At 41.4% G+C, this 14,163-nt stretch overlaps 3 protein-coding genes and 3 non-coding genes across 10 annotated transcripts in view; 4 read left to right on the forward strand and 2 right to left on the reverse strand.

Annotated features, from left to right (window-relative positions):
• Positions 1 to 3,445, reverse strand: part of lrsam1 (leucine rich repeat and sterile alpha motif containing 1) — a 12,693-nt gene extending 9,248 nt beyond the window's left edge. The window contains exons 1-12 of one of the 4 annotated variants that reach the window (XM_042058997.1): positions 3,280 to 3,445; positions 2,903 to 2,954; positions 2,500 to 2,696; positions 2,256 to 2,312; positions 2,012 to 2,056; positions 1,689 to 1,766; positions 1,515 to 1,583; positions 1,317 to 1,401; positions 972 to 1,093; positions 566 to 656; positions 284 to 390; positions 114 to 143 (exon numbers count right to left, since the gene is read on the reverse strand). In XM_042058997.1, the coding sequence (XP_041914931.1) occupies positions 114 to 143; positions 284 to 390; positions 566 to 656; positions 972 to 1,093; positions 1,317 to 1,401; positions 1,515 to 1,583; positions 1,689 to 1,766; positions 2,012 to 2,056; positions 2,256 to 2,312; positions 2,500 to 2,571 (756 nt within the window). In that variant the 5' untranslated portion in view covers positions 2,572 to 2,696; positions 2,903 to 2,954; positions 3,280 to 3,445. Of the gene's footprint in view, positions 1 to 113; positions 144 to 283; positions 391 to 565; positions 657 to 971; positions 1,094 to 1,316; positions 1,402 to 1,514; positions 1,584 to 1,688; positions 1,767 to 2,011; positions 2,057 to 2,255; positions 2,313 to 2,499; positions 2,713 to 2,902; positions 2,955 to 3,279 lie in introns of all 4 variants that reach the window. The other 3 variants (XM_042058996.1, XM_042058999.1, XM_042058998.1) reach the window with 3 other exon arrangements.
• A 78-nt stretch (positions 3,446 to 3,523) lies between these two features.
• rpl12 (ribosomal protein L12) lies at positions 3,524 to 6,707 on the forward strand. Of its 2 annotated transcripts, none has more exons than XM_042059035.1 (7): positions 3,524 to 3,694; positions 5,039 to 5,112; positions 5,413 to 5,511; positions 5,608 to 5,689; positions 6,055 to 6,141; positions 6,461 to 6,573; positions 6,660 to 6,707. In XM_042059035.1, exons 1-7 carry the CDS (start codon positions 3,658 to 3,660, stop codon positions 6,663 to 6,665), a joined length of 498 nt encoding a protein of 165 aa, XP_041914969.1. In that variant the 5' UTR covers positions 3,524 to 3,657; the 3' UTR covers positions 6,666 to 6,707. The 2 variants fall into 2 exon arrangements, with proteins under 2 accessions (XP_041914969.1, XP_041914970.1); XM_042059036.1 differs by having other exon boundaries at positions 3,669 to 3,783.
• On the forward strand, positions 5,160 to 5,284 carry LOC121681107. The gene has a single exon (XR_006021982.1). It is a non-coding gene; the product is annotated as a small nucleolar RNA SNORA65 (small nucleolar RNA).
• Positions 5,737 to 5,861, forward strand: LOC121681105. Its single transcript, XR_006021980.1, has one exon. It is a non-coding gene; the product is annotated as a small nucleolar RNA SNORA65 (small nucleolar RNA).
• Positions 6,234 to 6,358, forward strand: LOC121681106. The gene has a single exon (XR_006021981.1). It is a non-coding gene; the product is annotated as a small nucleolar RNA SNORA65 (small nucleolar RNA).
• Positions 6,708 to 7,164: 457 nt separating the features above from the next.
• pole3 (polymerase (DNA directed), epsilon 3 (p17 subunit)) lies at positions 7,165 to 9,118 on the reverse strand. The gene is made up of 4 exons (XM_042059037.1): positions 8,641 to 9,118; positions 8,303 to 8,388; positions 8,071 to 8,189; positions 7,165 to 7,799 (listed from the first exon to the last, which is right to left on the reverse strand). The coding sequence occupies exons 1-4, from the start codon at positions 8,704 to 8,706 to the stop codon at positions 7,618 to 7,620; spliced, it is 453 nt and encodes a 150-aa protein (XP_041914971.1). The 5' UTR covers positions 8,707 to 9,118; the 3' UTR covers positions 7,165 to 7,617.
• Between the last annotated feature and the right edge of the window lie 5,045 nt (positions 9,119 to 14,163).

A 14,163-nucleotide genomic window follows, 5' to 3' on the forward strand; every position in this document is an offset into this window, starting at 1 on the left:
CACACACACACACACACACACACACACAAATGCACATGTACTACCTGCAGTGTGCACAGATAATACCCAACTGATAACAATGCCATATTATGATGTAAAGACAGAGGTGTTACCTTTCTCTTCTCATACCCCATGAAATTATCCTGCAGATGAAAGAAAAGAAGAAAAAAAATCTCAAAATATTGAAAATAAATGTGGACACCAGATGGCAAGTACGGTCTCTCTCTCTCTCACACACACACACACACACACAATGTGCTGAGTTCACAGGCCTACTCCATACCTGCCAGACCAAGTCAGTCTCATCGACACAGTTAGTCTCCATGGCTGTCCTATCTGGCTCTGGGGCATTCTGGCACTCTGAGGGTGGACAGTACTCCAGGCCCAGCTCTGCGAGATCACAAAAACCACAACAACAACATAAACCAAACAATAAACACACGGCACACAACAGAGCACCGCAAACACCGTGCTGAACAGCCGAGTGGCTCAGTGTAAATGGTAAGAGCCACATCAATACGATCACATGATGTTTTCAGTGGACTGCGTTAGTCATGGTACCCACCAGCACACAGGAACCTCTGGATGGCCTCAGTGCCAGCAGCACACACAGAGGAATGAGGGTAGGTCATCAGAGACGTGTCCAGCGTCAAGCACTACCGCGAGGGGCAAAAACACACACACATAAATAGACACATACATGAAATGCTAATCCAAGCCAAAACCTCAAACCGCACTTATTTACATATATACATAACATCATATACTAGCAGTCCCACATCAGCACTGTGAGAGCAGGCCATCTGATTAGTGTACTAAATGTGACTGTGCCTGTGAGTATCAATCTGTGAAATCTATGATAGTTTTTCATACAGCTTTGTTAACTGCAGAACACACTGCTTTAGGATGACCTGCAGAACAACATCAATGACAAACATCATTTTAACACACACACACACACACACACACACCTCCAAGCAGCGAGCATGGGCCAAGTACTGGGGCAGCTCCCTGATATTATTCTCACTTAGGTCCAGAGTTCTCAGGCTCCTCATGTGCCCCACCACAGCAGGCAGCTCAGGCAGACAGTTCCCTACAGAGAGGTAGAGCATGGAGTAGATTACCCTCATCTACTTTACACTCAACATAAAATCTCAGACATATCTCCATTTAACTTAACGTGGCTTACTGCACTCACACACACTGTTCACACAGAGGTTCTTAAACATTTTCATAAGATTGTGTAGAAACTACACTGTTTAACTATGTCATTGGCCTTGTGGTTAAAGCTTCAAAAAGTCTGTCCAAACATTTACCTTTCAGATTGAGAGTTTTTAAACTGCAAAGATCTCCAATGGATTTTGGTAGTCCTTTAAGATGATTCTTCTCTACATTCAGCACCTATAGAAACACACAAATACACAGATCCATTCAGTGGACAGCTCAGTGTACCATATATTTCATTTGTTCTTTCCGAAATGATACATAAACTTGTGTTGAAATGGAGAACTTGCCTGGAGTGATGTCAACAGGCCAATGTCATCAGGGAGAGAGGCCAGCTTGTTATTGTGAATATCTAAAACCTGAAATGCAGAAGAGTGCATATGAGAGGATGAGTGTGTCCAATGGGAGAGTACAATGAGGATCATTTGATTATCGCTTTGTACAGACAGCACTGTATCTCTTACCTTCAGTGTTAAGAGGGAGATGACTGAACAGCCTTTTGGGATGAAAGACTTCAGCTCATTGTCACTGAGTATGAGGGCCTGCCAAGAGAATCAGGAAGGCATTTTATTTGGTACATACATAGAGATAAAATGTAATAACAATATCACTACCATATCATTACTATCATGACATAGGGGGTATGATGAAGATTGCATGATGGTATGATGAATATTGTCACATATATTATTCACATTAAATAATTTATACTATACATCCACTCAAATAACATCTGGACCATTTGTTTTTAGTAAGACATGCTCCTCCCATCTGTCTCCAGGTTTACCTTCTTCTGCAGCACTTTACAGATAGAGAGAGCACAGGAGGGAACCTGAGAAGGCAAATTCCCACAGATTCAACACAGCGGTAAAACTCCAGGTTCACAAACAGAGTGTCTCCGGGATTATAATGATTTACAATGTTTATTGCAATAATAATGATGATTTACAATGATAGTCATATTTCTGGTGTAATCAAGCAATTTGTTTAAAATTGAGGATGTAGAAGATTTGGGAATTTGTTTCATTTACCTCACTCAGCTCACAGGATGAAATGTCCAGGACATCATCAGCTCCTGCCTCTTTAGACTGGAGAGAAGGGGGATTTAATGATTTACAAATCATGTCAGCAACAACATTCGCCCTGCGGTCTTCTGTGGTTACTGTATGACTTCTCCACATTATACATCAGTGACACATACAAACACTGCTATAACAATGCAGATATGGACTAACTAACACACACACACACACAAAACCTACAAGACAAACTCACCAAGCACAGCTGATACTCCAGGCGCCTCTTGGCATCTTCACTTGGCTTCCTCTTCCTAAAGAAAAGTGGCATGGTTCAGACAGTAGTGCCACCTGACTGTCCTGCCGGCCTTGAGGGTGGTTGTGAGGTGGCCTTGGCACTATCTGTGAGTCCGCACCATAGAACAATCACACACCTTCTGCCAATTCCAAGTCAGTCTGCCAATCAAAGTATCTGGTTAGAGAAAATTAGGATTAATTAAAAGGGGTGGGGGGGGGGGGGGGTAATCTGGATTGTAGACACACTAGACAGACTGGTTTGACCAAAATGATACAGGTCCATGCAGTTCCAATTTTGTTTTCATAACCTTATGTCCTTCAGTATATCTAGCTATGTCTAAATATTGTCATGCCAGTTAACTTACTTTTTAGTAAGTCAATGTATCCAGTCAATGTAGTCAATGTATCCACAAGAGGCTGTCAAACATGAAAATAACACCATCAGGCTGAATGTAGTTTAATGGATAGCTGTTTACTGGAAAGGTGAATCAGAATATGCCACAATTAACCTAACGTAACGGTAAGACTGGTGGAAAAGCGATAGAAAATTATGTTAAAATACTTATAGACATTTGACTAAATATCGCTCCTGTCATGAAATTGCGTTCGGTTAACTGTTAACAAATGTAACGTTACTTACACATCAGGCTAGAAGAAGGAATGACCACCTGGTTTGTTTGTGTACAACCAGAGGGTTAAGGATCTTTGGTACAACGCTTAGATAACGTTACCAGTTTCTTACCTTTTGTAGCTGTGAAATTTCGGTTTAGACGTGGTAAAGTGTGGTAAAGTTACTGTAGATCTTCAATGTGTCGACAAGTTAAGCATTCGGTATTCTTATATCTACATAGATATATTGACGAAATCGTAGTCATCTGTGTTTCATTATTTATTTTTAGAGAATGTTCCTTCCTAGTGACGTTTAGACGGAAGTAAGTTAAAACGTGACATGTTAAGATCTCGCGTTATCACCAACTGTATAAAAGACCACGATACTTAGAAACGGTCTCTTCTTTTTCACTTTGCGGTGAAGGTGCAACAGTAATCGGTCGTCCCGAATCCGGGTTCATCCGACACCCTCACCTTTTCAAGCAGAACTGAGCTCATCTTAAGCTACATCATGCCTCCCAAGTTCGATCCCAATGAGGTTAAAGTTGGTACGTTTACTGAAGTGTCTACCACATTGGAAAGTCAGCGACTGGGCGTCTCATGAGGGCAGGCTTTGAGGCCTATTTGGCTAACTTAGGTAACGTTAGCAGGGTTAACGCAACTGAAACCTCCGCATGTAGTGTGCATTTTGTGGTATGTGGTATTTTTTAAAAGTGATTTAAGGAATCAAGGTAAGTTTTATAAAACAGAAAGGTGATCGAGGAGTCAAGTGTGTCAAACGGAAGGGATTTGGTAACTTATAGCAGCTACCGATGTTGCCATGCGGAACGGGAAACGCGTGCAGATGTTAACGTTAGCTTGATCAACTTCAACGATTCAGGTCACCGAGCTATCTTCGAAGGTATATTTTGTGGATGTTGCATGGTTAAGTTACTATAGTGTCAGGAATCAATGAATACGTGTTTGCAGTGGTGTCCACGTGCATAGCTTCAATGGCTAACAGTATCACCACGGTAAATTGGCGCCTGCGCAGTTGTAGCGTAATTGCGTTTACGTCAAAAAATTGGATTTTGTGGCTGAGCGACTAGCGCATGATAAACACCACTTGCTCTTCTAGAGTAATATAAAATCGTGCATTTACATAGGGACTGAGCTTAGGTTTTGTTGCTGTGTACTGGTTGGATGCGGTCATGTTGCCAGATACACATTTACTAGCTTGATTGTAACGAACTGGAGGTGTAACCTAAATCGTATGTATCAAGGATTCCACTTGATGCAGCCTTGAGTGCACTTACCTATAAGATGGATGTCAGTTTACCAACATAAAAAAATGCGAGGGGTGGGAATGGCAGATCTTGGTAGTGTAGATATGTGTGCTCTGACGCTGGAATCATTGTACCAATCATTCAAGTACCAACCAGATCTTCCAACGTACCTGCTCGTTTTGGCTCTTCATTGTTCATCTTAGGGACTGATTAATGCAATAAAGTCTGAACTTGCAGGGAGTGGTAGTTGGCAGATGAACAACAACTGTTTGAAACTAGCCTTTCCTCAGCATTCTGTACTTTTTCACAGCTATGTATGCAACACTTGTGTAGTTAGAAACTTCTATCATGGAGTGTTGAGACGGACTGTATTCTCAGTCTTTCAGAATTGTTTTGTGCCACTGCTGAAGGAGATTTCTTGAAGTGTTGTAAATGACACAAGGGTGCCTTGTAGAAAAGGTGTCTTTAGGTTATAGTATTATTTAACCCATCACTTAGATATTCTGGAAAATAATGTTTCCATACACCCATAATTAATCTTCCAATAAATGTGTTGCATGTTTTGTGTGTGATATGTATAATGACTTGGTTATTGTAAAATAATTAATGTTCTCCATTGTCTTGCAGTATACATGAGGTGCACAGGAGGAGAAGTTGGTGCAACCTCCTCTTTGGCTCCCAAGATTGGTCCTCTGGGTCTGGTAAGTAGCACAGTTTTAACCAAAACTTGCATGTCTATTCTCAGCCTCCCGCCACTGTGCCTGTCTTGCTATGACTGAGCTTAGTCCAGTGGAGGCTAATAGAGACCCAGCTCTAGGAAGCAGTGCTACCCAATCAAATGGCTAACTCTGTGCCGAAAGATCTGGAACAAGACAGATTCATGTTTAGCTGTAGTTTCAGTGTTGCTGTCTGGAAAATTGCCATAATGGTATCCTTGTAACAGTTAATGGGTGGAGAGTGATTTATTTGAAATGGGAGACTAATTTGTTGTTTGCCTACAGTCTCCCAAGAAGGTTGGTGACGACATTGCCAAGGCCACAGGCGACTGGAAGGGTCTGAGAATCACCGTGAAGCTGACTATCCAGAACAGACAGGCAGCTGTAAGTATTCAGTGGTATTCACACTTTCACAGTGAAGGATTATCCTAATGACAATACTAGCCTTGGTGTAAATTCCCAATTTTTCTGTTTCTGCAGATTGAAGTCGTGCCCTCCGCCTCTGCTCTAATCATCAAGGCTCTGAAAGAGCCTCCTCGTGACAGAAAGAAGGTGAAGAACGGTAAGTCATCCTATCATTTCTGGAGGGAAGGGGGGGGGGTGCAGCCTCCCGCCACTGTGCCTGTCTTACTATGACTGAGCTTAGTCCAGTGGAGGCTAATAGAGACCCAGCTCTAGGAAGCAGTGCTACCCAATCAAATGGTTAACTCTGTGCCGAAAGATCTGGAACAAATGATGATGCTAGTCCCATTCAGTCTGTCCAGACTTTTTTATTGTGAATATTTACACATGAATTAATTTTAACAGACTGAAATGTTGCCAAGTAGGCTATAGCCTTGAAGTTTGAAAAGTTATTCAGATTAACTTTTAATATATACATACCTTTTTTGTCTGATCTTAAATTGTGATCCTCCTTACTCATTTCAGTCAAGCACAGTGGCAGCGTGGCCCTTGAAGAGATTGTCAACATTGCCCGTGTCATGAGGCACCGCTCCATTGCCAGAGAGTTGTCTGGTGAGTTTCCATTTCATGTGCATTTCATTTTGGGCACTGCACCCTGCCGTAATGTATTTTGTTGCAGTATGAAGCAGAAATGTTCTCAGCCTCCCGCCACTGTGCCTGTCTTGCTATGACTGAGCTTAGTCCAGTGGAGGCTAATAGAGACCCAGCTCTAGGAAGCAGTGCTACCCAAACAAATGGCTAACTCTGTGCCGAAAGATCTGGAACAAAAAAAACTGTATGAACCATGTTGAAAGGGTTATTTGTAACCTATTAATGTTTTAGCTAATAAGTGTAGTAGAAAATTATACTTTTTTTTTTTTGTGGTTGTCAGGAACCGTCAAAGAGATCCTGGGAACAGCTCAGTCTGTTGGTTGCACCATCGATGGCCGCCATCCCCATGATGTCATTGATGACATTAATGCCGGAAAAGTTGAAATCGCCTCTGTAAGTGTTCAATTAGTATTTTATATATACTGTGTATGCTGTGGTGTGGCTCAGTGATGCTAATGTCTGCCCTTTCTGTCTTCCAGGAGTAAAGTCACGAGTGGAGAAGTAAATAAATTTGTTACAAAAATGTATTACCCGCCTGGTCTTTTGCTCACAGACAAATTACACCATAAGCAATTTGTGTCATTGTAGATCACATGAGCACTTTGTTTTACTCAGTGTTTGGGTATTTAAATCTGACTTTACCTCACTTGAAAAAAAGGCCTTTGTATTACCATGGCAGATGGAGGCAGTTGTCACAAGTGTATCCAAATCACATTTACATTTGATATAGCAGACACTTGTCCACAGTGAAATGTGAACTATATTACAAGGGATTACATTGTCCCTTGAGCAATTTGGGGTTAAGTGCCTTGCTTAAGGGCACAATAGTGAAAGCTGGGAATTTAACCCATGTATTTCAGGCTTCTGCCTAGTCATAATCTAGCTCCTTTTGTGTTGAGGCTAATTGTTTCTCTGTCCGGTCCATGTATAGAAAATCCAAATGTCAATTTTTCCAGACTAGTCCTTAAATATCCAGTGAAACAGTTTTACAAAACAACTTTTAATATGAAAAGTAAAATATAAAAAGTACAAATTGTTTTAACTTAACCAGAAAGGTTGGCATTTAATGTGCCTCTACCACAGTTGGACACAATGCTTGGAGAAATCTACAAAAGGCTCCTCAAATTTGGTACCCTGAGAAGTGTTTATGCTGTTGGATGTAGTACTTCTTAGGGACCATACACACACACACACGTGTAGATCCTCTACAAAGTGTAGAAAAAAACATTAAGCCACCAACTTAACATGTACTGTCTTAACTTTGCAGATTGCTTTCAAAAGCATTCCTAAACTACATATCCCACTGTGGCACAGATTGTACAAACAAAATCCTCTAGCTGCACCATATAGACCACAGGCTCATTAGGCAACTAACAGTTCACATCAAGGCCCTCAAACCAGGGCACTTCCACTGGGTGGTGAAGAAGCAGGTGGTCTTCAGTTTTCAACCTCTTCATCTTCAACCTCATTCTCTGCCTCCACCTCCTCATCCATATGTTCTTCCTCTTCCTCCTCTTCATCTTTATTCTTGTCGTTCTCTTCCACATCACTCTTTTTCTCTTTGTCTTTCTTCTTCTGTTCAGAGGCCTCCTTTTTACCTTTCTGCCCCTTTTTGTAAGCTGTGAAACACATGCAAGCAGGGTTAGGCAAGTTAAGTCAAGTAACTAAAACATAAATAAGAGTTCATGTGGGCCAACAGAACCAAGATGGATGAGGGTATCGAATCCTGATAACAAAAATACTGAGGAAATGTATGTTTGTTTGAATAAAGGCATTTGCGAAATTAATCACTAGATGTTATGTTTTGAATTACAGACTAATCTATCAGAAATAAGCCTACTGCAACATCTGAAGTGTTAGCAAAGATTAAATCATTAGGACACCAATTACCTTCCAGAGCTTCGCGGAGGGGTTGCATGAACCGCTCAAATTCCATCTCTTCCATAGCGGACATCACATCCCCAGCATTCAGGGTCTTCCGTTTAGCCTTCATCGCAAAGTTGTTAGCACTGACAGACCACAATAGGGATATTAGAATCGCTTTACATGATACTGTTGACAAAGCCAGTGCCAGTATTCCGTTTCAGATACACACAAAAACTGTGTTTTTACTTGTTCTTACCATGATGTAGCGTACAACACAAAAACACTGGCCGCCTGGGAGATGGCTCTCCTTGCTTCCTTAGATACGTTTACGCCATCTGGCAGCTTCACGAAACAAAAATTGACAGAATACTGTTATCAGACTGCCATGTCACCACAACAGCCTTACCATTAGCCAGAACTCTACAAGTTAGCAAAATAAGCGCATAGCTTTCACCGTCGGTAGCGAATCTACTAACGTTGTTTATTATACACCATCAAGTCATTGAAAATAATGCAGTAAAACACCCGGATGAGGGAGTAAGTTACGTTACGTCTTCCGAAGCAAAATATCGTGACGATAACAAGTAAACTTACTGCTTCTTTAATGATACGTGTGATGACAGCGTTGGGCAGGTTAAGATCTTCGGGTCTTTCTGCCATCTCTGCAGAAGACTTCTGTATTTAACTCTAAATTGACTAACTTTAATAAGCAATGAAACACTCTTTCGGTTATTCGTATTTTAAGAGCTCTAGCTTCTATCCTACGATTATATCCTGTGAGGACAGAGGAATTAGGTTATACTAGCAGCTTGTCTTCAGTTAGCTAGCAAGCTAGCCCGGCTAGCTAACGACCCCGGTTAAGAAGTTGATTACAACAAACTGTACGTTTTCACATTCACATTTGCAGTAGTAGCAAAATACTGTAAGATTCCTGACACAATCTTACACTAAACGCAAATGTAAGAAATATATTATCCTTCCTTTCAAGCTTTTAAATTACCCGACCTCAAGACAGCGGTGAAGAAGAGAACTTTCTTTGAGAATAGAAGCGCGCTCGAACATTACAAACCATGTGGTTGTCCTTTGACCTTACAACTTTGACCCCCCGTAAATTAGTACTAATATTAATTGTAACTTGCTTGCACATGCATACAGTGTAGTTTAATGTAAATGAAGCATGATAAATTAAAACAAATGTATGTAAATGTATGAATAAGTAGCCTACGCATTCGCAGTACGGCAGATACAATAATAGCGTTAGCCTATAATATGATCAAAGTAGGTTATGTATGAAATGTGCATATTATGGTAAGCTGCTATTTAGACTATAAAAGATAATATTTTAGTAGCTTAATGAGGTCAAAATACATCATGATATAGGCTAGTCAAATATTATGGTTTATTTTGATCTATTTCCCTCTATTATTATGAAGTGATCCAAACTCTGAGTGAGTCAGCAAGTTTAAAAAATGTGTCCAATCCACCCCACTTTTCTATGACACAGAGAGCACCAGAGGACATAACACAAATAACTATGTGATATTTTGCTTAGAAAAATAATAAATTAAAAAACCTCTTTTGGACATCAAGTCATATAAAGGGAATGCAAGTCAAAGCTTTTTTCCTCTCTTTTTCTCTATTATATTCTATTTTCTCTGGCAAAAAAAGTAGTTGTGAATGTATTCATGGCCTCGCCTCCTAGTAGGCTACTGAACTTCAAAAGCAGCATTATCCTCTGGTTCTGCCATCAACCAGTAACAATTCAGTGCATGACTTATAACTTTGCGCACCACTACACTTGTTTGTGGCCTCTCTCCCATAACAATTTTCCTGTGGAATTTTCTCATGAAGTCCCATCCGTGTGTTTCTATAAATGGCAACAGTGAGGCGTTGTGCTCTTCACACTCCAGTGGCACCCTTTATTATTTCAATTACAGCTTGATTGCGGTTAATGGCAAAGTATTTTCGTGACTTTCCTAACAGTGAGCCGCTTTTGCATGTAGACCATCACGCAGAGGTCTAAGACTGTTTCATGCATTGATGTGGTTGGCAATCAATGCATTATTTCAGTTTTGTTGTTGCATTTCTTTTTGTTTTTTAGGGATTATGGAAGAAAGAAAGATTGTGCAGCACATCTCAATGGGCCTAATAATTTGTTATCCTCCTTATGTTACTATCTTGATATAGCTATTCGATATCTTAGCATGTTTAGTCAAGAATCTTCATCAATTAATACAGACTAACTATAATTTGCTATCTGCTGACTAAAGTGTCCAACTGTATTGGTCATTTTCTGAAGACATGGTTGCTTTGACAACACCAGGTGTCACTGCCTCCTCTTGAGTTGGAGGCCACGCAAATGATATTATTCACTCAAAATCATTGTGGCTTCAAGTCAGTATGTCTCTTACAATGTTGTGTGTGTGTGTGTGTGTGTGTGATGTGTGTGTGTCATGGTTGTGGTTAAGGTTATGGGATTTGGCAGACATCCCAATGATCCCAGCATGATAACTATACTGTGTTTTGTGTTTTATGCTATATGTGTCCCTTCTGCTCAGAGTGAATTTGGGTAGAGTAAATGCGTATTTTCCAAAGCGTACTCCCCAAATTAAAGCACTGTAAAAAAAAAAAGATTAATTGTCTTTTTATGTCTTTGCTGAAATAAAAAATACATGTGTACTATATTTATGCTATTAGTCTTTTTTTAGTGTTTCCATGTTGTCACATAATGAAATCATGTTAAATACACTTGTTTGCAGTTTATTGATACTCATATTGTGTGTTACGTAGACATAGACGTAGAAAACGTCTTATTAGTTGGGAAAGTCTGTATGTAATAAACACAAGTTAGTGATATGTAGTTGTTATTAGATACGTTGTACACTCTCATGTGGTTGCATGAATCATTGTTTTCAATAATATAGCCTATCTATATTTTTGACTATGAAGTAAGGATACCATTCTGTTATTAGTCATTTGCTTTGTACCTCAATCACATTTTATTAAAATAAGGCATGTATTGCTCCTCTTCTCACAAAATCTGCCATAGTTGAAGTGAATAAGCTTTATGCATCAAGTGAAGTCTTGGGTTAATGCAAAATGGATACAAATTTAGGCTTACACGTAGAAGTCACAAAACAATGACAGTGAAATGCTGTTGTAAGTGTATTCATAAATGAATATGTATTGTCATGACAGGGGGGACTAACTACTGGCTTGCGATTGATGCTGAAACTTTCATTATAGACCCTTTCAAGAGAGTTCCATTATCAGCATCATAGTTGGCCCCACAAGACTTCCTTTTTAACATTCCATATGTTATCTTAATGCAGAGGAAGTAGATTGGGAACCAAATAGAATGTTCAAGCATTGTTTTTGTTTTTATTGTTGAAAGGGTCTATAAGGCAGCAGCTGTTCTCTGTGGAGGGCATCAGCCCGACTTGAGTCTCTCAGCTGTCTGGTGAATATGGAAGAAAGGAACGAAAAACATTTCATCACTCCTGCATCTCACAGCACGTGCCCAGCTGCTTGGCACCGCCGTCAGCTTGAGCTTTCATCAAGACCACAATTCCGCACTGGGTAGAGTTTCCAGTAAAACATGAGCGGCAAAGTCCTGCAGCAAAGGCTGGCATATTTTGTTTTAATTCACCCCCCTCCCCACCCCTTTAGTGGCTGCTACTGGGCAGATGAAGTAAACTTTTCCCTCCTCAGCCCACACCAGAAGCACCCACAGCAAACCACTGAGGCGAGCCCCTTCTCTCCCAAGCGCTGCCAGCAAACTGTTAATTTCTGTGCAACACCAATAATCCACGACGTACTCCTGTGATGTGTCTTAGAACCAAGGGAGGGAGCGTCTGTCTGAGTGGAGCAAAATAGCTCATTTATGATTGTCCCTAACACCACCTCCCCATGTTAACAAGCACTTAATTCCTTATTTATTCATTTCATCATGAGAACACAATGGGGTAAGCCCAGTTTGCCCTTTAAAAATGGCACAGGATTCCAATAAAAGAAACTTGTTATTAATCATCTAAACTAAATCTTTGATGGATATTTTGGTAATGTGATTAAAGGGCTTAAGAAAGGTAATGGAATTATGTAGACTAACCAATTAGGAAAATGGTCACAACAGACCTACAAATGTGTCTATGAGTGCAACAGAAAGAAAATCAAGACAGCATCATGTCTTGACATCGAATGCTGCAATGTTGATTGAACCTGTAAAGCTTTCTTTGTACCCAGTGGTCTGACTTTGCAGATACATTTTCCTAAAGTGATAGAGGAAGTCTGTGTTGCTTGGTCTCCTCTGCTTCCTCTGTCAGACCCAGAGACCAAGCAGAGTGGAGACAGGAAGACCTGTCCATCGCCTAGTCTCAATACATATGCGCCGGAACAGGCAACACTGAGGACAGGACGAATCATAAATAAGATCCGACACTGTCGGCATATTTGTCTGGACTTTTTTTGGAAATGGTAATTTTTCCAAATTTCAGGAAGTCACCTAAATGCCAGGACATCATGTGCAGACTGGGAGAACCAGACTAAATTAAACTTCTGGTCAGCTCGCCTCCCATCCTTAAACCAGACATCCGACATGATGGTTAAACAGCAAACACTGCAGGGAATTTGTGTTACAAGTTGTACATTTGAATGAAATCAGTAAACTGTTCCTTTAAATCAAACTGGATTCAGACACATCCATTAATGTTGCCTGATGACAGCAGACTGGAAGGGGCTCCTTTACTTCATAACTCCAGTCACCTGGTAACCTGGTGAAAAAAGTCCTCTCATTCAGTTCCCTCAGGTCAAGGTGTGCCCTCTTGTGAGGGATGATTAGAGATGACTAAGAGATCCATGGTAGTGTTAGTGTCTGTGCTGACACTGATGAGATTTCCCAATGTCTTTCTACATCTGCCTGGCATGTATCGCTCTTTCATGGCCACCTGGGATCAAGTCACATCTGCACCTGTGGAGCACCAGGTATAACGATGAGCTTAGCGGCCTTGATGTTTCCCGGCGACCAAGCTTCTCTTATTTACGCCGCATTGCCAAGAAAAAGTGTTATGTCTGCCTGTGGCCCCGAATGCAAACACGTACACCACGCAAACATCGTCCACTGCCAAACACTGGAGCGGCAGGCCGTGAAGGTCCCAAAAAAACGTCTGATGAAAATCCAGCCAATGAATATTCATCAACGTCGCTGTAGGTGACCTCCCACCGATGCCTCCGTTTATTAACCGTTTATAACGAGTACAGTACACGGGGACAGAGGTCCTGTTCTCCTGCTGTAAGTGGCAACGTTGACCTGAGGAGGAGGTGACGACATTTACAGGGCAGTTAGCAACGCGATGCTGTCAGGCGTGATGTCATTCACACCGTGGGCCTAGAGGCTCTGCCTTGGCAGCGGCCGCTCAGATCCTGTAGCGCGCCCGCGTCGTGCCCACCCTCCCACACTCCGCAAGGGCGGCAGTGAAAGATGCGTTCTCCTGCTGGCGAGAAATCGCGCACCACAAAGACGCCTTTGAGGGGAGCATGACCTCAAGGAAAAGTGGACGCGAGCACGAACAAACTGCCGCTTTCTACTGTAATTCCAGTCGCCTTTGCCAGACAAGCCGGCCTCTGTGCTCGCATGGGCAGGGCTCCGGGCCCTTCTCTGCATGGCAAACAAACAAGAGGCTTGGTGCCCACCTGTACCCCCCACCTCTCCCCCATGCCAGCTTCTCATGTGTGTCCGTACCACCAAACTTACCTTCAGAGGAACAGGACCATGTTTTCCGACTTTGATCTCTTCTATATTCATAGGCACTTTGATGACAGTTTGAGCCTGATAGATACATCAAAGTCCAGTGGTAGTTTGGATGTTTTTTTTAACAGGCCATCAGTATGTTTACTGGTTCTAATTGGGTTACATTGTGGTAAATCACCTGTGTGTATGTCTGTGTTTGTGTGCCTCAGTGTGTGTTTCTGTGTGTGTGTGACTCTTGAGTCAGCCTATGATTCGGAATGGACAGGTTCCTCTGAGTTTATTGTAAACTTGTGGCACACCTCTCTGTCTGTCTGTACTCTGTGTAAACTAGACTATTGTGATCAGCCATGGCTGTAGCCACTTCTGATCCA

Source organism: Alosa sapidissima, chromosome 13, assembly GCF_018492685.1.
Source record: "Alosa sapidissima isolate fAloSap1 chromosome 13, fAloSap1.pri, whole genome shotgun sequence".
Classification (NCBI taxonomy): domain Eukaryota; kingdom Metazoa; phylum Chordata; class Actinopteri; order Clupeiformes; family Clupeidae; genus Alosa; species Alosa sapidissima.